At 36.0% G+C, this 26,487-nt stretch overlaps 1 protein-coding gene across 1 annotated transcript in view; it reads right to left on the bottom strand.

Annotated features, from left to right (window-relative positions):
• swap70b (switching B cell complex subunit SWAP70b) overlaps positions 1–24,708 on the bottom strand; it is a 46,563-nt gene extending 21,855 nt beyond the window's left edge. The window contains exons 1-4 of the mRNA XM_059335929.1: positions 24,523–24,708; positions 16,331–16,471; positions 4,502–4,675; positions 1,927–2,154 (exon numbers count right to left, since the gene is read on the bottom strand). Coding sequence (XP_059191912.1) covers positions 1,927–2,154; positions 4,502–4,675; positions 16,331–16,471; positions 24,523–24,618 — 639 coding nt within the window. The 5' untranslated portion in view covers positions 24,619–24,708. The remainder of the gene's footprint in view (positions 1–1,926; positions 2,155–4,501; positions 4,676–16,330; positions 16,472–24,522) is intronic.
• Positions 24,709–26,487: the final 1,779 nt, after the last annotated feature.

Genomic DNA, 26,487 nt, shown 5'->3' with positions numbered 1-26,487 from the left:
CAAAATATAAATCATTAAGCTACTTAGCAGTATATAAAGCAGTTAAAAGTAACTCCACTTTTACCAGTAATATAATAATTAGTAATATGGACTGTATACATATGGGTCACTCTGCAAAATTTTGGCACTTTAAGAATATTTTTGAAGCTTTGTGTCCAAACAGCTGAGCTTAAAAGGGTTAGTTTGCATTCATCAAAGAAAAAACAGCAAAAACTCACATTTGAGAAGCTTGAAGTTAAGAGTATTTGGCTTTTTTTCCCTTAAATTCTTTGAAAGAGATTAATGATTATCAAAATAATTAGCGATTCTTTGAATGTCGGTTGACAGAAATGTCATCAGAAATGTATTAATCAAGTCAAAATTTCAGCTTTAATATGAAAAATATGGCTAAATGCCTTTTTGTGTTTTCCTGAAGTTTTGCCACATTATGTATGTGTTCCAAAAAAAATAATACTATTTTTGTTAATCCTGCTTCTTGAAACTGAAGTTTGTACACAGACTGTGACTAAGTAGTTATAGTAATAACCTCATACAACCCAAACTATCCCCTTGACATTACTGACCTTCATTATATAACAGACTGGGTGAAACTAAACATTTAACCTCCGATTCTTTCTTTCAACATCACAAGTTTTTTGCTTGTACTTGCTGTTTTTTTAGTCCCTACTTGACCCCAAAACCACATTCACTCCAGTCCTTCTCATGAAAACATGCAGACCTGCCACACATGCCACAAACTCTCACTTCCTTATTTAATATGTTGTATGTTTTGCTGTTTAAAGTGTGATTTGTCCTGCTGACAATCAGTGTCTGTTTGTCTTGAGGTGAAGTGTTTTTTTAAGAACCCTTATTTTATTGCATTTGCAGCTTTTTGCATATTTATATTTCTTTGTCTATTTTTAATTAGTGCACATTAAATGTATTTTTCAAGCATTTTCAATCTACCAATCGACAACTTTTTTATCAAGTTGACCATTTCCATTCACTGATAAAGACCATGAGATGGTTAAAAAATCTTGAAGAAGCTAGTAAGTAAATCTTTGACTTGAGATCTACAAAGAGTAAACAAAGTGTTATGTGCTGATTTTTGTTGATTTCTGTGTGAAACAAAAGATTTGTTTCAGTCATATATCTGCCTCCATTATCACTGTAAACTTCATACCAGCTTTGTGAGGATGGAAAGCTTGTAAATAAGAGGAGGGAGCTTATGAACCATACGTTACAGTATCAGTGTTTCACACAGAGAAAATCTTGTACATGACTTTGAGAGCTAAATGAGAGCAAACACCTCACATAACATTTTTCACAGTCGGAGATACCGTATTATAGAATCTTTATTGTTATCCTACTGTGTCATTTTTAATTGCTGTCAACATGCTTTCCACTAGGACATGGAGCAGCCAGCCAGTGTGGAAAAATAGCTGTCTAGGGGGGTCCCCCAAATTGTTTTTTTTTCCATAAAAGCCCAAATTTGGTGCCTCTCACGCATTCTAATGCCACTATTCCATCATATATACTGATCTTAATGATTGCATATTTTAAGAATTATTTTAAAGGAGAATAAGGTTGTATATTTTATTTAAGGCGTCTTATTTTTACAGTCTTCTTGTAAATTCTGTGGTCGATTCTGTTAACTCTATGGTTATTCTATGGCAACTCTATTTTTTTATCTTTTTTTGTCATTTTGTGTCTTGTGTTTTTTTGCTCATTCTGTATTCTCATTTTTTGTCTTTTTTGAAGAGACCGAAAATAGGTTTAAAAAATCTACAAATACTACAAAACGACGTATCTGCTTTCCCGGCTTTAATGGTAGAATAACGCAACAGCGCCCCGGTTTTAATAGTAGAACAGCCGTAATGCTTTCCCGCCTTAAATGGGTTAATGGGAGACCCTGAGTATCCTCTCTGTGCAGGTTTTGCCACCCACCTGTTTGAGCACGTCCATGATGAGCTCCTGGTAGACCTCGTTGATGCCCATGGAGAGCGTCTGGCGGTCCATCCCTTTACTGAAGTGACCCGAGCCAATCAGGAGGATCAGCTCCCAGACGTTCAGGCTCTGCTGCTTGGAGTTCAGCTGCAGCTTGTAGTCCTCGAAGCGCTCCTCCACCCAGCTGCCCCCCATCGCCTCCGTCAGCTTACGCAGGAAGTACTCAATCTGTGACACCACAAACACAAGAGCATGTGGTAAACAAACACACAACCAAAACAATGACATGTTTCTAGTAGGGATGGGCGTTTGGAGGACCTGCCAACTCGATTATCTAGAACGTCAATTAATCGATTAATCGCTGCATGCATACATGGGCAAAAAAAAAAAATACAATCATAGAAAAAATTATTAGACCATTGTTTTCTTCAATTTCTTGTTAATTCTAATGCCTGGTACAACTAAAGGTACATTTGTTTGGACAAATATAATGATAACAACAAAAATAGCTGATAAGAGTTTAATTTAAGAGCTGATATCTAGACATTTTCCATGGTTTTCTTTCTAATAACCAAAATCATTATAAAAAAAAAAACATGGAAAATAGCTATTCAGCACTGTACAAAAGCCTGTTTTGATAACGGATGCTTTTATTTTGAAAGGACGAAAAGAGACTTGATCCTGTCAATCGTAAAACTAAATCAACTGAGATCAAACTGTAAAGATAACGTCAATGTTTTATGTTCTAGCCCCCGAAGAGGCATGAGGTCAGTTTTCACATTAATCTTGCATATTTATATTGTTTTGTGTTTAAATAAATTTCAGATAAAGTTAAACTCAGTAATTCATGCTAGCAAGGTTTGATACAGTAAGCTAGCTTTGCTCAAATTAATACTTGTATTATTCTGTGTTTTATAATTGTTATTGCTACTTTTAGTTTTTTAAATTGTAGCTTTATCCAACTTAATTCTCAGCTCATTGGCTTATTGACGTACAGCTGCAGAACTGAACGCTCTGCGTGCTTCAGTTCAGTGGTACTGATATACAGTCATTGATCAAATTTTTAAAAAATACACAGATCGATTAAAAATTCCACGAGATCGACCAAATTCTTAACAATCATTACCATCGATTAATTTTTCCCATCCCTAGTTACTACTTTTTAATAAAACTTGTCCCTGTCCTGTCTGTTCTCTACATGGTTGAAGCTGATTGCAGCACATAAATCTGCATTTCTTCCTGTGATTCAGCTGTGATGTTTGTTGTACCCAACAATAAATCTTCCAGCATTTGTAGAAGAACAGGAAGCTGGAAACTTCCTTTTCTGCTGTTGAGCAACAGACCTCTTTTCAACCGGCCGGTTACTGTAACTGTGAAGCTCCTCGTGTTAAACAGCTCAACTAAAACACAGCTCGGAGCTTGTGTCTGTTTGAGCTTGAAAATAAACAAAAGCCCATTTAAATGAGTGGAGAGTGGAGTGGGAAGTCAGCCTGATTTACTACATTAATAATAATAACTTCCCCCCCAATTTGACAGGTAACCAACCTTTTAAGGGAAAGTGCTTTTTCCTGTGTAAAGAAGAAGAACTGCTCCTTTAACCCTCAGGGCAGGTTGCATTGCGCATTTTACACACTTTTCATTCTTCATTTGTTAATAGTTTTGGCTGTGTTCATGCATTTGGCATGAATTTTGGCATGATTGTATTGTTATTTGATCTTGTTATTTCCAGCTCAGCTCCTGCCGTAAGGCTAATAGTTAATAATTATAATAGTTATAATCTTAAGGAGTAGCGTGTAAAATGCGCCATTGAAACCCATTCAAAATGCAATTTTTGATCTGACTTACATTAAAGCATAACACATGCATTTTGTTAAATATTAGTGTCAATCTGGGCTTTGGCCTTGGAATTGGATCAGTTTTACTACTTTCAACCAGATTGCGTCATTTTGACCATATTCAGCATATAGAGAAGAAACATGTGATTTATACACACAATCCATACACACAAGCATGTACTGCTACAAATCAATGAAAAATGGGTCATCTTGAATCACATCAAGAAAAGGGTTATTCACACAGCTGAGATTGCAGCCAGGTCTATAAAAATGGTGGCATCATGACAGAAACCTGGCATATTAAGGGTTAAAATATAAAAAAATCAATTAGTGTTTGATCAATTATTAGGTCAGATGTAGGGGAAAAATCAGTCCGATAGAAGTAGAATATAATAATGTATGATTTTTTTTATAGCTTGCTTTTTAGGAGCACATTTTATGTACAGTACAAGTGAGTATTTGACACTGCACAAAAACATAATAATGCAACAAAATCAGTGTTGCTGCTAATCATTGACAAGTTCCAGGCTGCAATAATTCAACCATTTTTACTTTACATGTAGTATACTGACAAAAAAGTCATGTTTTCTATTTTTTTTTTTTTTTTTCATTTTATTTCTAAGCAAGTGTGCATAAAATTTGAACCAGCCCCGAGGGTTAAATGAGTGGAGTGGGAAATTGAAAGTGCTTTTCCAGTGTAAAGAAGAAGAAGAGCTCCTTTAACGATGATGAACACTCACCTCCTCGGTGACCATGGTCAGCGGGTATCTGTCCTCAGACAGGAAGTTGAAGATGCACCAGATCTTGAAGGCGTCGTCGTTGGTGATGAGCAGCTTGCTCTGGTCCAGGTTCTTCCTGGAGCTCAGCGTCCAGCACATCTTGTTGAAGTCCTGGCGGTCAAAGTTACCTGTGACCTGCAGAAAGACAACAACAACAACAACTCTGATAAGTCAGTTTGTTTTTATAGAAGCCGGTTCAGTTTGTAAGGAGACACAAAAACATTCCTTCTGCTCCAACCCTCCAAGATTTGAAGTAAAGCATGAGTTAAGAGCTGTTAAGAGCCTTTATTTAACCCATTTTAATGTTTTTTGGAGACCCAGAGAGTTAAGATAAGATAACATAAGATACGACTTTATTTATCTCGCAGTGGGGAAATTTAGTCGTCACAGCAGCTCAAGATATAGAGACATAGATATAAAAGACAGAATAAAAATATAAAAATTAAGACCTATACATACATTCTATACACATTATTTGTAATATTGTGATGTTTGTTTTCCTTGTTGTTGCATGTAGTGGTATGAACATCAATGAATAAATATATTTAAATATATGCAGAGATATACACCATATAGTGTAAGTGGTATATGTCAAATACAATACAGGAAAAAAAACACCTAATCTGGTTGGATGTAAACAGAGATGCAAATAAAAAAGGTAACATTTTTGTTGATTTTATGTATTTATGTATTCACTCAGTAATCCAAATAATCTAATCATTTATACAATCTGAATATTTCCAAATGCCCACAATGTTGATAGCTCAAATAAAACAGTCTGACTCGTTTTCCGTTGATTTTGTTCCAAAAAGCAAATTTAACATAGTTTTCCCTTGTAACTGAGCTTTAAAATCCACTGAAAATTAGTTAAAATAACCTAAAGTCTGGTTTATTTGTTTATTAACTCACTTTATGGAACAAGCCCCAGATCCACACTTTGATTGATATATTTATTTACATTGATTATATATATATTTTCAGCCAGAGAGAGTGGTCAAAAGTGGTCTCTCTAGTGTTGAAATTCCAGAGCAAGACGGGAGAAAAAGCTCTTGAGAAAAGGTTGAATCGAGGCTTTGGAGAGGAAATGTTCTCCTCGAGCCGGTGAACAGGAGCGTCTCCATGGAGAGTCCTGGCACGGCTCGTCCTGCTGGCGCTCCAACAGCCACCAGCAGGAAAAACAAAACAACTCCCAACACCGAAACCCTGAAACTCACAGAGCGTCACGTTACTGTCTAATTATGACTTTTTAAAAACAGAGAATTAGAAATAAACCCTGAAGCCGTTACAGCCTGTGGTCTGATCAACAGCCGTGCTGAACCTGGTTTCATAATCGACACATGTGCATGACACATTATAATAATAATAATAATAATAATAATAATAATAATAATAATAGCAACACAAAACAGGTTTGTACAGTCTTTGGAAAATGTTCAATTTAAACAGTTATGCTTTCATTATTAGGAATATGCTTTTTTTTTTATTTGATTATTATCCTTAAACATCAGCATACTTTGGGGGCTAATCTTCACAGTCATTCATGCAAAACAATCTTTCAATATTTGAAGTGAAACTATTTCTCGTCACACTATTTGAACTATACCACTTTTCTGCGGTGATAAAAGCTTCAAGAGTCTGGAACATTTTTAGTTAAAGTACCTTGAAAGTGCTTAAATGTTTAAGCTTTAGAAAATGTTAAGCTTTAGAAACCCTAATATTAATATTTCATATTATAACAGTTGAAACAGATGCAGATAAGTGAAGTATGTGAGCAGTGATAACATTAATCTGCTTCAACATAAACAAATGAGCAGTTAATAGTACAACAGTTGCTCTGAGAGGGAAGAGAGAGTTAAAATAAACTGCAGTTGGAGTGAACTTTTCTAAAAGCCACACAGGATCTGATGTAACTCTATTGTGTTCATTTAAGAGGCAGCGCCTGTGGGGAAACCTGAAAGTGATCCTCCACCCAGAAGTCACTGAAACAACTCGGACAGTGTTGGCTAAAGGTCATAGTTTAGTCCTTCAGTTATTAAAAATACTTCAAAACTATTTAACAATTTACATTTTTACAGCACTTTTCAAATTAAGAAGTTGACCCTCTGAATCCCAACAAGCTGTTTCAGGTGCTTTTTTTTGCTCTTTTCAGATTTGAAACATTGCCTCCATGTATTTCACTGCAGTATATAAAATATATATCAAATCTATAAGTCATGCAGCTCTATGGAATCAGCACAATCATGGGTAGAAGTGGGAACAACTCAAACATTTCTGTGCAGAATAACAGAAGTTCAAATTCTCTAATCATTTTTAAAATTTTTGAATAAAATAGAATTTATACATAAGCACTTTTCAGTGTCATGAATATTGGAAAAATAAATTGTCTCCACATATTGTACATATTGAAGTATTGTCATGTTTCCAGCCTCTCCTGTCCTCTCCTCTCTGCTCTGTGTAAACAGCCTCTACTGTCCTCTCCTCTCTGCTCTGTGTAAACAGCCTCGCCTGTCCTGTCCTCTCCTCTCTGCTCTGTGTAAACAGCCTGTCCTGTCCTCTCCTCTCTGCTCTGTGTAAACAGCCTCTCCTGTCCTGTCCTCTCCTCTCTGCTCTGTGTAAACAGCCTCTCCTCTCCTGTCCTCTCCTCTCTGCTCTGTGTAAACAGCCTGTCCTGTCCTCTCCTCTCTGCTCTGTGTAAACAGCCTCTTCTGTCCTCCTTGGTGATTGTTCAAAGAAAAGCTGATTTTTGAGGGTTAAGCTATGTATTTCATGGCTGGGATGTAAACATAAAAACTTGAACTGAAGTGAATTCAAGCTGAACACAGCTGCAGTCTAAAGATAGATTTTGGGTGGAGTCACTTTAAAAAACGTTGGCATGCTGCTGCAAAAACATTAGATACAGAATGAGATAAAACTAAATTGTGGTCCTGTTGTGACTCGGCAGTTTGTCTGAGGATGATGGTTTAAATGAGTCAGCTCCGACCGGCTGCAGAGAGAAACTCTGACAGCAGTGAAGTTTGTTCTCTGCCTGACGTTGTTGTGTCATGCTCGTCTTGTTTTTCTTTGTCCTCGTGGCTCGCTGGCTCTCTCAGTCTTTTTCTATGCCTCCCTCTCTCCCTCCATCTCTCTCTCTCTCTCTCTTCAGACTGGAACAACGAGAGCCTTGTCAGCGCGGCCTCCCCTCCTGCTCCACCACCACATGTTCATTAGGATTCAGGATCTTATCTCCTGCATCCCCAAAACCTGCACAAGCATTTACAACTCACACACAGCAAAAATACAAACAGACAAAGATGTTTCTGGCTCGACAGTTTTTAAAAAACAGGCTTGTCACCAGTTGAACAGGATCGTCAGCTTTTTAATCAAAGGGTTTGTTGAAAATGACGGATTCACCAGCAGTGACGTGACAGTGAGAGTTCAGACGTGAAATGAAGTGAAAGTCTTTGCAAAAAAGGGAAACGAGTAAAAGATTTGTAACGCTCCAAAGCACAAATTAACCAGAACAGCCTGCAGGTGTTGGTCGGGCGTTTACTCGATATCTTGACTTGAAACCATGTCTCCAAATTTAGCCATTTCCAGATAAACTATACTCGAAATGTATCTTTATTATTTCGTTTAAACATTTGAAAACTCGCAGGATGATCTGATGAATTAATCGTCACAAAGCTGAATACTTTCTGTCACAGAACACTGAGCTGTTGTTCTACCGCTGCCTCTATCGGTTGGTTAATTTGTTATTGTAGCCCAGCCTCCAGCTAAAAATGTCATCTTACGCTGCAAACCACAGATATGATGATCTGCAACAATTTTGTTTTGTTTATGCAACACCATCAGGCGGAACATGGGAACAACCAACCAGGACGTTAAACTAGGAGAACTGTGTTTATGTCCCACTGTAGGAAGTTTTGTCCAGAATCTGTTGTAGGAATAATAATTGTAGCACTCTTTCCTCACATCAAGAGGGTCGCAGGTTCGACTCCAGCCTGTGGGTCTTCTGTGTGGATTTTGGCTTTGGTAGCCAAGCAACCAGGGCCAAGTGGCAGCCACCAATCAGAGCAGAGCAATCAACCACAGCTCCCCCTGTGACATTTGACTCCACTGAGAGAGACAAAAACAACAGAAAGTGCCCCTTGAACAGAAAGCATTTTTGGCCAAACCGTAGTTCTTATCAGTGAACCCACTTCATTTTGAGCATCCTGAGTTCTTCCTGAACGTCTACATATGTATTTTGTGAAGAAAAATGAAGAAATTGGATTTTTTTTAGAGCGATCAGAAGAAACTGGTACCTCTGCTTTCCTCCAGAAATGTTCCCGCCTTTTTAACATGGCGGTTTATGAGGCTGTGGGTGCGTGTTGGTGGCGCATCTGTGCGTCCTATGCCCAAACTATAACTCTGACAGCTTTAGCAGACGAATATGAGTGAGAAGATAAATTTTCCTACGTTTCTATGTATAAATTATTTCTGTAGAGTGGCATCTGCAGCCTCGATTGCAGTTTCCAATTATTTTTGATGACACATTTTTCTCTCCTTCTCCACTCTAGTTGTGATGTAATCCAATCGAGCCTCTCCATAAGGTAACATTGGGGGAATTTTTTGGCGTTTTTTTTTTTTCAGAATAAAATGAAAATCGTTTGCGAAACCCATGGCCGAGCCGGCCGACCTTTTTAATGTATGTGCGACTAAAACTCCGGGAGGAGTAGTCAACCAAAAAAAAACATGAAAGAAACGGAAGAATAAATAGGAAGAAGCTCGGTGAATAGTATATAGTGTGCTCTTTCAAGCACACTCAATAATAGTAGTGGATAGTATAATTAGTAGCAGTAGTAATAGAATAAGTGTTAATAGTAGAAGTAGTAGTAAAAATAGTAGTAGTAGTAGACAAAGTAGTAGTAATAATAATAGTGGTTGTTGTTGTCCACTTTGTTTTTCATTTAAAGCCCAACCTCTCCTTGTTATCTTAATATTAAAAATAGTTTCAGTGTCTAAAACGTCGAGCATCAGGAGTTTACAACATGTTGTGGCTGTCTCGTCTCACAATATGAACGGGGTTGCAAAATATTTCTAGTTTTTAAAAAAATAGAGAAGGTCTCTGTGGTTTGGTTTGCAGAAACGTAAACATTAACATTTATCTGGCATATAAGTTTGTTACTATTTGACTCAACTTGGATTCTAAAACTAAAAAAAACATGCAACAGACTCGCTGATTGAGGCAGCAACTCCACTGTTCTGAGGGGTAAAATTACTGTTTCTGTAAATGGAGTCTGGTGGTCCTTAAAGCATAAAGAACAGCTTCAGTCCCCCCATGTGAACTTACACAGGCCTGTCTAACAGCAGGGGAAAACGCTGAACATATTCTAAATATAACGTACATTGTCTAGCTGCTGTGTCCTGCCTGCACACTGACTGTAGATAAGAACCTCTGACTACCGCAAAGTCCAAACTCTCCCTCTAAAGAGACACAACAGGAGCAGCAGTGTGGTGTTTAGGTGCAGCAGGTCTGCAGCTGGTGTTTGTTGGTGTTTCAGGGTCACAGAGAATCACTTGTTTCAGTCAAATGTTACGCTCCAGAAAACCACAAAGTGCTGAGTCCAGAGAATCCAACGTCTCTGCTGCCAAAATAATAGTCTTCAGTGTGCTGAGCTGCACAATCACAGTCTCCTGACACATCTGTCATCACCTCTGTCCTCAGAGAGGTAAAACATCTCTGACAGCCTCTCCTGTCCTCTCCTCTCAGCTCTGTGTAAACAGCCTATCCTCTCCTCTCAGCTCTGTTTAAACAGCCTCTCCTGTCCTCTCCTCTTAGCTCTGTGTAAACAGATTTTCAGTGAATATTTGTCACATGACTGTTCGTCTCAGCAGAATCAATCGTGCCTTCACAGTGTCTCTGAGGAGCAGAATTTAATGTTTTTAACAGGATCTGGTTATTGCAAACACTTTATTTAAAATAAGACATGTAGAATAAAGAGATTCTGACAGAAAAATCAACATTTTAAGCTTCGTTTTGGTTACTTTTTCGAACGGAACTCTTGTAACTTTTCGTAAAGATGTATTTTTGGCGATCTTTCACAGAAAAGGGGGTTCGGAGGGTTAAGCTGTATATTTCATGGCTGGGATGTTGACATTGAATCACTGTTCATCAATCATCAATTAAAACTTGAACTCAAGTGAATACAAGCTGAAGAGAGGTGATTTTAAAATTCTGCTGCAAGACGAGCAGAACACACACATCATTTAATAATACACTGTGTGCACAATTATTAGGCAAGTGAGTATTTTGACATTTGTGTGCATATATTTATGCAACCTATATATACTTGAGTGCTTATTGGATTTGAGCATATCAGGTGATGTGTATTTGTGTAATGAGGGGTGTGTGGCATAAGGAGATCAACACCCTATATCAAGTTGTGCATAATTATTAGGCAGCTTAAAATGGGCCGAAAAAGAGATTTGACTGACTCTGAAAAGTCAATAATTGTAATATATATTTTCAGAGTGATGCAGCGCACTTGAAATTGCAAAGCTATTGGGGCGTGATCACAGAACTATCAAACATTTTGTTGCAAAAAGTCAACAGGGTCGAAAAAGAAACCTGTAGAGAGAAAAAGATGCAAATTAACTAACTAACTAAATCTTACTTTTACTTTCTTAAATATTCAGGTTTGAGCTTTTATTACGACTTGCCTAATAATTGTGCATGCAGTGTACTTCCAGTGGAGGAATAATTTAAGACTTTCTACACTAAAAACTCCATCTGTGTGTAAAAAAGGACTCCTGTTGTCCTGATATTGGGACACACATGCATGTACAGTTTCCTTGTGTGACCGGGTGGAGTTTCCTCAGTAGTGAGAGCTGAACGACGCCTTCCTCGATCTCGGTGCACGTTCATCTCCACTTCAATGGGAGGGTGGGATCGCTGTGTATGAGTGTGTATGGAAAAGTACGTCTGTAAGTGTTTGCCAGAAGGGTTACTGACTCCTGCTCATGACATCATGTTTTTCTTCCTGAACCTAAACCTAGAATTTGCTTTTTTCTCTAAGAGAATCGTCCCTGTCCATTTTTAACTGTTTTTGTCAAAGGAGTCTGGTGACCTTAGAGGGAACAATATGTAAAAAGATTTATTTAAGCCACCTAAAACAGGAACACCAACAAAAAAAATCAATGTTTATATGTGTATGCTATATTTAGATTATTTTCACCCTTTTATCTTGCCATCAAACATCCCTTTACAACGAGGAACTGAAGCTGTCATCCATCCTTCACCAGCCACCAGACTCCATTGACAAAAACACTAATTTTACCTCTCAGAACACAGAAGTGTTTTTTTTGTTATTGTGTGACTTTACAGATCAGAACTAACGAGGAGTCCACAGCAGGAGATTCTGTGCCGTGATTTCCAACTTAGTATGTAGTAGGCAGTGGTGAAATGTAACTAAGTACATTTAACCTGTACTTTACTTGAGTATTTCTATTTATATATATGCTTTATACTTCTACTTCACTACATTTTAGAGGCAAATATTGTACTTTGTACTCCACTACATTTAGCTGACAGCTTAAGTTACTTTTCAGGTTGAGATTTAATATGAAAAACATGATTCATTTAAAATAATAACACATTTTTATAAATTAAAGCACATAACAGTATATTAAGTAGTTAGATCTAGCCCTACCTGGACAATATTAAAATGCTGCTTACATAAATGCATCAATCATAATAATAATAATAATAATAATAATAATAATAATAATAACCCGCTAATATAGTTGGAATTTAACAAGTACTTTTACTTTTGATACTTTAAGTGCTTTTGATGCTGATAGTTTTGTACTTTTACTTCAGTAAGTTTTGAATGCAGGATTTTTACTGTAGTGGAGTAATTTTAAAGTGTGGTGTTAGTACTTTTACTTCCCAAAGTTTCAAAATGTACCAATTTTACAGGGATAAATTTGGGGGAAAGGGATAAATTTGGAGGGAAAAAAACAACTAGAATATTTCATTTATATATATATATATATATATATATATATAGTAACTATAAAAGAGCCTAAAGGAATATATATACAATAAAGTTTAAAACAAATCTGCAATGGACTCAACAAAAACTGAAAATGATAATATGCTGAACTGTTGTGTTGGATTCCACTTATTTGTTACTAATTATTCATGTTTTTCATGTTATATTTAACAGCATTCAAAGGGAAGTGGAAGTAAAGGGAACATGAGGACTCTGGATGTTAAAGGGTTAAATTGTTTGTGGCTGAAATGATGCAACACTGTCGGCAGTTAAACGCGTCGTACAACTTTCTTTGAGTCCACCTGCAGGAACAAGGAACTGATGAGGTCACTTTAAGGATGTACATGAAACTCAGAAGATGCTGAGTCTTGAAGTCTAGAATAAAAAAAGTCCAACAAATTACTTTTGGTTAAAAAGTTTCACAACGGACCGTGAGAACTGGACAGCAGCTGTTTGCATGTTTGACGCAGATGAAATCCAACAGGGGAAATTCACACAATACACTGTTAAGATCTCTCTGAGGGAAAGTCTCACTGTGTGACAGATTTATCACAACACTGAGACAGGACTGAACCAAGATGTGACAATTCCTCAGAAGAGAGTTCAGCTCTTTAGTGATGTCTAGACTTTAAATAAAAGCTGCACCACAAACAACAACACAGCTCATAAAGAGGTTTCTCATCACCAAAACAAACACATAAATCCTCTGACTGACTTTACAAGCTGCAGCTAATCATTTACAGATCAAACATTCAGCTTCTACATAGAGATGGCACTCTGCAGACAAAGAAATGGAAACCTTTAATAATGCTCTTCTGTTTTCAAATGTACCTGTAAATCCATCATTTAAAGATAGAAATTAAAATTTTAATCATTTTCTCATTAAAAAAATTATGATTGTTTTTTCACAATTGAATTCCACTGGCACACGCTCCATCGAACTCATTCATTTTGCATCTTTAAACTCGTTGTTCATGTTTCATGCAGTTGGCGTGATGCAAACATTTAGATTTTGTAACAACACGATGCAAGAATGATTCGATAGTTTCAAACTACTCAAACTTTTTCAACAACAACGGAGCGAGACTAAAAAGAGGAAGAAGTCTGTTCTTGGAGTCACTGATCTAAATCAGTATCAACATCCAGACGTTCAGACTGTTCTGACCACAAGAATCATGAAATAGGCCAGTTCTATTGAGCAAAACATGGACTGACCATAACAATTCTTTAAAACAACAGCAGGGTTTAATGTGATGAATTGTTGTATTTATTAGTGGATATAAAGTAGCAACAAAGACTAAAGTTAATACCCAGTTGAGGTTTCTTCCTCCGATTAAAATCCTTGCTTGCACTTGAGTTAACAAACTGTCTTTAAACGAACCTTTTTTTTGCTACCCTAAATTTGTGTGGTAAATGGTAAATAGACTGCTTTTTTAGTCTTAGCGACCACTCAAATCACTTTTACACTACAGACAGCACACACACACACACACACACACACACACATACTGGTGGTGATGATGCCACCTGCCACCATCAGGAATAAGGAGCAGTTTGGTGTTCAGTATCTTTCCCAATCCTTCGACATGCAGACTACCATGGTCAAGCATCGGACCGAAATAGTTTGAAAATACAGTCGTTTCAGAAAGTGGGAAAAACTGTGTAGTCTGAAGTCATGTAAGACAAAAAGATTATGTGCCCAGTCATGTGCAACTCTCAACAGAGATAAAAAGTGAGATAGCTCATTCCTTTGCTACTTCCATCATCTGGAAAACAGATGAAAGACTAAAGATTAAGACAGCAAAGAAGTCTTAACCAGAGATCAAAGGTTCCAGAACCTTCAGGAGGTTCTAGAACATTCTGAAGATTCCAGAACATTCTGACGATTCCAGAACATTCTGAAGATTTTACGTATGACACAACAGAATTCCAAACCGGTTGCCATAGCAACTGCCGGTTGTAAATCGTCATGACATCATTTCACAAGAATTCCAAACAGTCGGCGAGCTCGTTTCTGTCTCATGACATCACAAAGGGAAAGTCGTGAATCCCGGCGGCGCTCCATTCAGGCCGTGACTCTGGTTATGACATCATCACGGACAGCTGAATCAGCCGACTCAGCGTTCAATAACTGGTTGTGTGTTGATTGTGTTAAAGGTCAGCGGAGCACAAAGACTGAGGGACACAAAAGAGTTTGTCACCAGCACAATAAACCTTCTATAGGCTGATTAACCAGTTTGTTACCAGCGTCTGTGAAGAGAATCTGCTGTGTCATGAGACGGCAAATAACATTTAAAGATAAAGGAAAAATAATAACACGTAACTGCAGCCATTGGGGGTATTTAGATATTCTGTATGTGGTCATGAATTTGTGGTTTTGGGCCAATAAAATAATGTTGCATTCATGTGTCCCTTTCCCTGAGCTGGGAAGTTGTTCTTCCAACTTTGGACTGTTTGTGAGCTTTAAGTCGTTAATGTGAAAACAACTACCAGGAAGATCTGCTAAAATTTTGCTTTATCTGACTTTTTTTCTGCTAATAAATAACTTTTCTTACTACTCTAGATCACTCTAGGTGGACAGCTAGAACAGTTATAACCTAAAACCATTTTATAAAACTCTTGCACCAGTTTTGTACGTAACATTGCGTCAACTTGGGAAGTCATGTATTAAAATTTTCCCAAGGGTGCATTCATGTAAATTTTTTCCAAACCCTTTTTGTTCTTGTTCTCCTGATGATGATGCCTCATTGCCCTTATAAGGAGATACTGAGTCACAGAGCTCTGACTCACTTTGCCTCAAAGAAGCCTCACATGTGAAAACCATTGACCATTATCGTTTCCTCTATCACAGAGGGTTACAGAGTGAGAGGCTCCGACGGTTTCAGGGGACGCTCGGTGAATGGAAGTGAAAAAATATCACATTAGGTAAGAAGATCTCAGATGTGTGTCATCTGGTTAAAGAGACAAGGCAGTTTGGGGACATTTTCCTGTTTTTCAAGACAGAAACTCCCAGAAAAGCCCAGACCTTTTTGTGTATTTTGTGCCAAACGTTAAGTCAAACGGCAGGATTAGCCTGTCAGAAACATGACATGACAAGTATCATGAGCATTAATGTTACTTCAAAGTGTCATTAATGTTCATGACACATCCCATGTCATGTTTATGACACGCTCATGTCACTCTTATGTAGACACCTTCAAAATAAAGTGTTACAATATCTTGTTTGAGTCACAAAGGCATGTTCAAAAAATTGCATAGTCATACTTTATTTTGACTTATCCGCTTAAGTCACACACTTGACATAGGCCATTATCTTAAAGGGGTAAAATCACATGATGTGATCAACTGAGGATGTAGGAGATTTTACCATAGGTGGCCGGCATCATGAGGAGATGATTAAGGAAAAAAAACAAAAAAATTTGACAAAAAACGACTAAGACGATTATTTTAAGTGTGACGATTTATACTTCATCAATCCCACTGTGGAACCTTGCCTTGGCCGTAATGTAACCTGATCAGAACCACAGATTTAAACCACAATTGGGGTCTATAAAACATTAGAAAGAATATTTAAAAAATTCCATTATAATTTCCAAACTGATAAAGACATAAAACTGAAAATCATTAAATCCTCACATTAGAGAAGCTGGAACCAGAAAACTTTTGGCAGTTTTGCTTGATTAATAACTACAATAATGACTTGGCCGTAATGTGACCTGATCAGAACCACAGATTTAAACCACAGTTGGGAGATGAATCAGTAAAAGTCTCAAACCTTATCCAGGATGAACTTGTTCAGGTAGGGCATGTACCCCTGGGTGGAGACGGGCCCCTCGTCGTCGTCTTTGAAGTGCTCCTCCAGCGCCACGGGGTCGTGTGGGATCTTCATCACTGTGCACAGGTTGTGGGACAGCACCTGGGAAGAGAAGAACAATGTTTCACTGAACCTGCAAGTCAGGGATGGGCAACTGGAGGCCCGGGGGGCGCATACGGCCCGCACCCTCACTTGAAGTGGCCCTCAGTACAACTACATGCATTTGAGCATGAAATCTTAAAAGTGCAGTGTAAAAATGCACAAAATTAATTCTTGCAATTAATGTTGGTCTGCTGTTCTTACACTGAAAACAAAAGAAATCACAGTAAATGGTTATTTTTTATTTGCTTCAGACCTTTTGTATTCCTATTTATACTGTTTTACACTCCAAATTATTTGGTTCTTAAGATAAAACAAACTTAGATTTAGAAGTGTTAGATAATTTATCTTGTTTTAAGAGTTAATTTCTTATTTTAAGTGCTCAACATGTTTATTTCTAGATTTAATAATCTTAATTTAAGAAATCTTGTCAAGTGAAATTATCTGTCCACGCAGCAAGATCATTTCCCTCAGATTTAGTGTTTTTATCTTGTTTAAGTTACTGCACTTTTTATTAAGGCTAAAGAACTGATTTGTTTTCACTGGCCACTCTGGTCTTTGTTAAAATGCTCAGAACAGCATCTATAATCCTGTGAACTAATCATTCGTTGTTGTGCTCACTTTATTCATTTCAGGCGATCAGTTTCCTGGATTCTACTGAGGAAACAGTTCTGTTTACATACTTCACACTCACTTGGTTCAGGTAACAAGTTGATTTTACTTTCCATTTTTAAGTTGGAACAACTTCATAATAGTAAGTTTACACAACAAAGTCTTAAATTCCCTGAACCTGTAGATGTAAAGTAAACTTGTCAGTGTATTTTATAATCAGTGTTGACGTTTATTGGTTTGTTTGCTTGTTTTTTTCTTTGGTTATTCAGTCCCTTCCTTCTCTCCTCAGCAATAGTTTAACTACTGATCCTGTGTAAGGATTATTAATATGTATTATTTGTTTGATCTTCAGTCACCTGGTTAGTCTCTCAGAGTTCAGGACAGTATAAGGACTGGGATGGGTATTACATGTATGTTTTAATTATTTAATTGACTTTATTTTATTAAAACATAATTTAAAAAATGAAAAGTTTTGACTCTGAAGGCTACTGCACACTGCACTCTTTTACTCACAATAAACTTTTAAACTCAATAAAATGCTTGGGTTTTTAAAAAAAAATCAATTTTCTATTAAGCAAAAATGTAAAAATGAAGTTTTTAAATTAAATTAAGTGTCAAAAAATATATTTTTTAAAATATATATTTTTAAAATATGTTTATCATCAATTAAAGGGTTGGCTAATAATATTTTTTGTCAAATAATTTACCACTTAAATCAGTTAATAGATTGTTATCTCAATAAAACATCAGAAAAAAATATTTTAAAAATGGCGTTATAATTTCCAAGAGCTTAAATTTACAACTTCAAAGATCTCAACTGGTCTGAACAACAATATAAAACCCTAAAACTATTCAACTGATAAAGACATAAAACAGAAAATCAGTAAATCCTCACATTAGAGAAGCTGGAACCAGAAAACATTTAGCAGTTTTGCTTTATTAATAACTACAATAATGAATTGATCATCCAAAAGTTCTGCTGTATTAAAATTATATAGGAAAAGAAACAAAAGATTCCATCTGTAAAGTTTTACTCTTCACACAAGGACTTAAAGCAGGGGTCTCAAACTCAAATTACCTGGGGGCCGCTGGAGGCAATAGCAAAATGACCAAAAAAAGACACAAAATTACAAAAAAAAGACACAAAATGACTGAAAAAACACAAATTTACAAAAAATATTTTTATAAAAGGGACCTTCCACACACAACACGGTTAAGTGCGATTAATATGAGTTTGAGACCCCTGAAATATTAAAATAATAAAATAATATTTGTAAAAACTTCCTCTTGATAACTCTCAACTAGTTTACAACTTGTTGACACACCCACATATTTCAGCTCGGTGCCAGACAGCATTGTTCAGCCATTTGAAAAAAACAAAACAAAACAAAACAATAAAAGGTTTTGAGGTCAACTGCCTCTGGATCGTAAGAGGAAATAATCATTTTTAGTTGGAATATTTTTAACTCAATTTATTTCTCTTAGTCCAGCAGTTTCATCATCCTATTATTATTTTTGCACCATATTACGACGTATTTAATGTGTTGAAAGAGGCAACACTCCCTCTTCTCTGACTGGAAGCTGTCACTGTGTGTCTTGCACAACGCCGTCTGCACAGTTTAGGAAATACATGAAAACTATGAACAAATGTGTCACTGGAACCTTTGATTGACAAAGTATTTCCTGACATGTTGCACTTTACAGACTGAAATCTAGTAAAAATTTCCGACAGTCTGATCGTCTTTTACACAACTTATCATGGAGACACTACCTTTAACTTACACATATCACCATGAAACTTCCCCAGTTTGTCATTTACATTAAGACAATATTGTTTTGTATAACAAGTTTTCTGATTCTGACTAAATTACTTATTAAATATGCACTAATTTGCATATATTTCCAGGGCATAAACGTGGATAATACTGGATAAAGCAAATTTCAAAGTTCTTATTTTATTACTAACTAAAGGTGCTTTTTTTTTTATTTGAACAAATATAATGATAACAACAAAATAGCTCATAAGAGTTTAATTTAAGAGCTGATATCTAGACATTTTTTATGGTTTTCTTGATAATAACCAAAATCAGTACCAAGAAAACCATGGAAATGTCTAGATATCAGCTCTTAAATTAAACCCTTATGAGCTATTTTGTTGTTATCATTATATTTGTCCAAACAAATGTACCGTGAATGTAATTCATATAGAACATGTAAAACAGCAGAGACTTTCTAACAAAAGTTTAGACTAAACTTGCAGTACGACACGCTGCAATACAACAATAACTTTAAGTGAATTTAGGAGAAATAGAGTGAAAATATACACACAAATGTTTGTTTTGGATGTTTTCTTCCCACTATTCTGAAAGAAGACATGTTATGAAAGAGAAACAGCCCAAAAGTGATCAATGCATGAAGAAAACTGCCTGAAGAGTTTCACTTTAAATGTGATATTACAGACAGAAACCACCACCTGAAACCTCTCTGCTCAGTCAGGTGAAACACTGAAAAGTCAGTGTGAGGAGGTCACTGAACCTTGATAAGGACAGATACTGAACATGAACACCTGCATCTTAGTAGAAAACTACACTGTAAAAAAAACCCTGTTGTTTTTAGGGTAAAAAAACAGCAGCTGTGGTTGCCAGAACATTACCGTAATAAATACGGTGCAACTTTTTCTAATATTATGGTAAAATTATATTAGCACTGTTAATTTCATGTTTAAGATTGCAATTTTATTCCATATTTTACCGTAAAAATTAAAAGTTTTTCCAACAACTGTTTTGCCATATATTTGACAAGAAAATACTTTATAAATGCAGCATAAATTAAAGATTTTTCAATTAAATATTACAGTATATTTCTGTTAGAGATGTGATGTTTAGTACATTTAACAGTGAGTATTTTTACAAAAAATAAATGCAAAAATTACAGTGATGGCTTGTATATATATTACAGTATATTTTTGTTACAAACACAGTGCAAGTGTATTTTACAGTGGAGTAATGTATTTTTCAAAAAGAAAATGTAAAAAATACTGTTTTGGCTGATATATACATTTATGGTGTTTCATTGTTACTGAAATTGAATTAACCTGTTTATCATTTTAGGGTCTTTTACTGTCATGGTTTAACAGTTTTTCTGCCTAGTTTTTTGTCTACAGACATTTTTTACGGTATACAGGTGCATCTCAATAAATTAGAATATCAAAGTTGATTTATGTCAGTAATTAAATTAAAAAAGTGGAAATAACACATTATATAGATCCATTACACACAGAATGAAACATTTCATGTCTTAATTTATTTAATTTATTCTAACTATAATTATTATGACTTACATTTAATGAAGACCTAAAATTCAGTGTCTCAAAAAAATTGAATATTGCAAAAGACAAATTTTAAAAAGTATGTTTAATATGGAAATGTTGCCCTCTGAAAAGTATGTCATCTGTATGACTCAATGCTTGGTTGTTCTGTTTGACTTGAACTACTGGAAATGGACTTTTCCATCATATTCTAATGTATTGAGATGCACCTGTACAATAAAAAAGGTTATTTGTCGTTGGAGAAGCAGAGGCTGAGATATCCTGTGGTATTTAGTCATTAAAGCAAGTTTCCTGTTAAAATCAGATTAGAAAATGAGACGATATAGAGCTTCTACACTGACTGATATGTTATGTTATTATTATCAGTTTAAACACTGCAACACTGAAGGTAATTTGTGAATCTAAGGAATCTTTTAGTACCAAACATGTCATGATATCTTGTAGGGATAAATGTAATAACTTAACTCAATCGAAAATGTAATTCAACCTTGTAATATAATAACCTCACCAATAATGTAATAAAATATCCTGACTGACATTGTAATAACATGTTTACCGATAATATAACACCTTATTACATTATTGGGAATTTATGACATTTTCAGGAAGTTGTTTTGTTGTTTTGTTGTTGTTTTCATGAGGAAGTGATTTCTTGGAAATCTGTGAGGAGGTACGTTTAGGGAAGAGTTACCTGGTGCTGCTCAGAAGGTTTTATTACATTTTCGATCAAGTTAAGTGCAAATTATATTACATTTTCAGGCATTATTACATTATCAGGAAATTATTACATTATGGTGCTACAAGGAGGTTAAATTAAGCTCCAAAGTCAGGCTAAATTTAAGTGATGGAAAAACTGAAATGCCCATTTTTAAAGGGATCCCTTGAACTCTGACCTCAAGATATCTGAATGAAAATGTGTTTTAAGTGTCCCCACGAATCTCCTCTATACAGACATGCCCACTTTATGCTAACAACAAAAAAAGTTCTTTACTCCACCTATGATTAAGCATCGTTATTAGCATATTTGCATACAGAGAGTTGGTAAAACAACACAAAAAGCTTTAACAAAGCCTGCTACAACTAATAAATGTTTGTTTAGTTTAGACACTGATTGTATATTGATTCAGTTTCGTTGTGCGCTATAGAAGAAAAACAACCTTTATTAGTGCTTTAAATATTTTGCAGAGTTGTTCATGTAACTTTAACTGTTTCCTGTTTGACTACTAATCCATAAAGCAGTAATAAATTATTCATTGGCATGAATAATTAACCTTGTTTAAAAGTTAACTGTGTTTCACTGTATAGCAGCAGGTTGAGGAGTTAGTGCCACACTGACGTGGCGAATGAGTATCAGGTGTGATCAATGCCCCCCTGCCCAGCTCCAGGTAGGGGAGGTTTAGAAGGGGGGTACATGCATTTGTATGTGAATCTTTGTGCATCCTGGGGTTCTTAAACAGTCGGTGAGTTGAGACAACAAGACAAAAATCTGTGTGGAAACCCTGACTGCTTTTCTCTGTTTCATTTGATACTTAATTCAATATATTTTGGCTGTTTTTAGGAGGAAAATGCCCACTTAATGCACTTTTCCAATGCAGCTTTGTGCACACAGTGTTTTTCCCTGCAGTAAATGTGTTATTGTGTCCTCTTGTATGTGAATGTGTGCATTAGGGCTGCACAATTATGGCCAAAATGATAATCACAAGTATTTTGATAAATATTGTAATCACGATTATTCATCATGTTAGGGAAAACATCTGTATTTTTATTTCACTACTTTTAAACAAACAATAGGAACAGTTTTTAGTGTCCGGTGATTGTTGTAGACAAACAGAAATCGCTAAGTGAACACCTCCTGCAGCAGCAGCAGCAGCACATACACACTGTACTGCTACAGAGCTAACTGTTAGCCTATTAGCAATTTGCAGACTGGACGCTAAGGGGTTAACATCCCCTCTGGCTCTGCAGCTGGTAGAGACTGCTGCAGGAGGACTCCTTAAGAAGATTAAGAAGTGTCTCCAAAAGTCTCCAATAACACCAGAAAAAGTCGATGGATTTGTTGCCAGTTGCTTTTTTTGAAAAATTGTCACTAAGGACATCTAAAAAGTCGCTAAATATAGCAACAAAGTCGCTAAGTTGGCTACGCTGTTTCTCCGGCTTTTACAAATGGCGCGTGCTGTTGTGGCATTAAGTACTACGTCACATCCTGCTTAGCGATCGCTCGTTAATTATTTAGGCAGCTACATGAAACCTTAACGATGCGTTCGCCCCCTGGTGGTTGGTGGACTACTGGTGTAGAAAGTGATTGATTAGATATGCAGGAGAGCCGCATTTTAAAATGGAAATATCGCCGACAATCAGGTTAATTTAATCGTGGCGGCCAAAATCGTGATTAAAATTTGATTAAAAGTGCAGCCTTAATGTGCATATTGGGGTCCCTGAACAGTCTGTAAGCTGCATAAATCTGGTCTGACTGGAAAGCTGAGACTCTTGTGGATTCAATGAGCCCAATTTTCTTCATGCGTGATGATGTTAGTGAGTGAAACTTGAGCTCAGTGTATAAAATGAGCTGCTGTGACCTCTAGGATAATCACAGCCTCATGAAACTCTACAACCACAAACTAGAGACCTAGAGCATTCAGAGGATGGATGGCTGACACACTAGATTCACAATAAGGGGGTTTCTCAGCAGGCAACACAACACAAGTACTTGTCATACAATCTCACAAAATGCTGAAGAAATCTCCAAAATGTCAAAAGTTCCTCGTGGTCTTGGTGTCTCAATGTGGCAATTTTGAGGGATTTTTGACCACTTTTTTTAAACTCAAGTGGTAAAAAAAATGGTGTAAGAAATACTATCAACCCCAAAATTGCTGCAACAACCGATGAGACATCACAGAACATGAGAATTGACTTTGTATCATAATGTTGTAACTCCAAAATTTTAACATTGACAGAGGTGGCGTATGAAGTATTCAGATTATTTTACTGCAGTAAAAGTACTAATTCCACACTGTAAAATTGCTCCACTACAAGTAAAAGTCTGCATATCTGAGCCTCTGCTGCATTAAATGTAACTCTTCAAGGTTGTTCTCATCCTCCTTTTCATAGAAAATAATCAGTTCCTCAAATACATTTGTATTATTCTCAAGTATCTCAGAGTGGCTTCAATAGATACTTATTTAACCTTCCTGATTATACAAACTTTTTTGTTTGTAACATTTTTATTGCAGGACCTTCACAGTTAGGTTATTTCCATTTTATGTAACTTTGCTCCGCTAAATAGCTGACAGCTTTAGTTACTTTTCAGGTCGAGATTTAACATAAAAACATGATTAATTTAAAGTGATTTTTATGAATTAAACCCTTATAACAGTATATTAAGTAGTTAAAATTAGCCCTATCTTTACCAAATTAAAACACTGCTATTAATTTGCATCAATAATAAAAAAATCTGATAATATATTTGGAACAAGTACTTTTATTTTTGATAATTTAAGTACACTTTCTCACACTTTTGTATATTTACCTCACTAAGTTTTGAATGCAGGACTTTTACTTGTAGTGGAGTAATCTCACAGTGTAGTGTTAGTATTTTCAATGCAGTAAAGTAATCTGAATACTTCTTCCTCCCTCATGTTATCAGAAATCTTACAAAGTGAGTTAATTATAACTTTAACCGACCTTTAGGCTTTTATTGTCTCAGTCAGCGTCACTTTAAGACTCTCGGAGCTGTTTGTGTTGTGACTTTTGTAGTTTTAATGTCAGAAACAGACAAAAATAACATTCTTATCACTCCATCAGCTCGTCAAATTAACATTAATGGGTTTACACTTATATTTCACCGCTTATTTTTACTTTTTGTGTAGTTTTTCCTGTCGAAACGAGCTGAAGTCGCAGTGTTTGCTGCAGTCAATCAGTGTGAAGACAGACAGGTGCGTGTCTGCGCGAACAGACGCGCAGTTGTGTTTTTTCCGCAAAGAAATGCTTCTGAAATGTAAAAAAAAAAAAAAAAAAAAGATATATTTTTACATTTACTAAAACGCTGACACAAGTGGGAGAGTTTCCTGCTCGATACAGCAGCAGAAAAAGATGCGTAAAGGAAAAGTAAAGTTACCTTGAGTTGAGATTTGGACACTTTGCCGCTTTTGTCCACATCCAGCGCGGTGAACGCGTGCCAGATGGACTTCAGCAGTTCGTCCCGGAGAGCCATAGCGCAGAAATAAACTCTTCTTCTGTTTCTTCTTCTTCTCTGTGTGTGTTTGTGTGTGACTCTTCCTCTTCTCTTCCTCTCAGTCTGAACTCTCAGCTGGACGCAGTGAGGGACGGTCACATGACGCGCTGTCAGGTTGAGCTGCGGGGTTTTGTTGCGGGATGATGAAGCTGCAGCTCCACTCAGCGACAGAAACTCTCAGCACACAACCAGCAGGTTGTTTCTGCATTTCGTCACACTGTCTTTGGGCTATTTTGTCCATTTTTGAATCCTTTTCATCCTGCCTGTATACACCACTTAAAAAATGTTTAAATGCCATGTTGGTTTATTTTTTTCCAGCACAACCTCACCTAGCCTATATGACCTAATAATAATTGATTTTCTATTCTGACTTACTGGGTCAACATTTTGAACCAAAAAGGAAACAAAGAAAAACCTGTCTGACTGTATTTTATTTGTGTCTTGTGTGTTTAGCGTAACAATTTTGGTCATTTTGTGTATTTGTAATTTTTTTTGTGTCTTTTTTGTTTGTTTGTTTTTGGTCATTTTGTGTCTTTTGTTGTGTCTTTTTTAGTTATTTTGTGTCTTTTTTTCGTCATTTTGTGTCTTTTTTTTTTTTTTTTTGCCATTTTGTGTCTTTTTTGTCATTTTGTGTCTTTTTTAGTCCTTTAGTTCAACACAAAATGTGATTTTGAATCTTTTTTTGACTTTCAAAACACTACACTCAATAAAGAACAATAAATGTTGCTAATGTGAATAAAGGTTGCAAATATAACATATAAGAGGGTTACATTCAGTTATATCATTTTATACTAAATAAATTTGGGCTTGTCTCCAGTTTTACTTGGTATATCATCATCAAACTGAAACTGGCCTCATGGAGTTTACAGCCAGAACTTTAGAGGTAAATTTACAGTAGCTTTGGTGCTTTTGGAGACTCCAGAGGGTTAAAATAATCACCTAAGTCATTTTTTGTCAAAATTGTTTATCTTTTTCCGCCTAAATCATCTCCTCATGACGCCGACCACCTATGGTAAAATCACCTACATCCTCAGTTGATCAGATCATGTGATTTTACCCCTTTAAGATAATGGCCTATGTCAAGTGTGTGACTTAAGTGGATTTATTATGCCTAAGTCAAAATAAAATATGACTTAGGCAATTTTTTGAACATGCCTTTGTGACTTAAGCAAGATATGGTAACACTTTATTTTGAAGGTGTCTACATAATAGTGACATGAGCGTGTCATAAACATGACATGGGATGTGTCATGAACATTAATGACACTTTGAAGTAACATTAACGCTCATGATACTTGTCATGTCATGTTTCTGACAGGCTTGTGGGACTCTCATGTACATCTTATGTAGACACCTTCAAAATAAAGTCTTGCTTAAGTCAATGGCCACCCTCCTTTTTGAGTGAAATTATCAATAAATGTCATATGCTACACTTTTGGTGAATTTTTTGTGTTTCCTGCAAAATTTGAAAAAATGAGTAAGGCGATTATTTTTAACAGGGTGACGATTTACAGGTGCATCTCAATAAATTAGAATATCATGGAAGTTTATTTATGTCAGTAATTCAATCCAAAAAGTGGAAATAACACATTATATATATCCATTACATACAGAATGAAACATTTCATGTCTTAATTTATGTAATTTCTTCTAATTATAATGATTATGGCTCAAATTTAATGAAGACCTAAAATTCAGTGTGTCAAAAAAATTGAATATTACAAAAGACCAATTTTAAAAAGTATGTTTAATATGGAAATGTTGCCCTCTGAAAAATATGTCCATCTACAGGTACATCTAAAAAAATTTGAATATCATGAAAAAGTTCAATATTTTTTGTCAATTATT

Source organism: Centropristis striata, chromosome 6 (assembly GCF_030273125.1).
Source record: "Centropristis striata isolate RG_2023a ecotype Rhode Island chromosome 6, C.striata_1.0, whole genome shotgun sequence".
NCBI classification, from domain to species: Eukaryota; Metazoa; Chordata; class Actinopteri; order Perciformes; family Serranidae; genus Centropristis; species Centropristis striata.
Note: the sequence above shows the minus strand (reverse complement) of the source record. Positions and strands in the feature narration are given on the sequence as shown.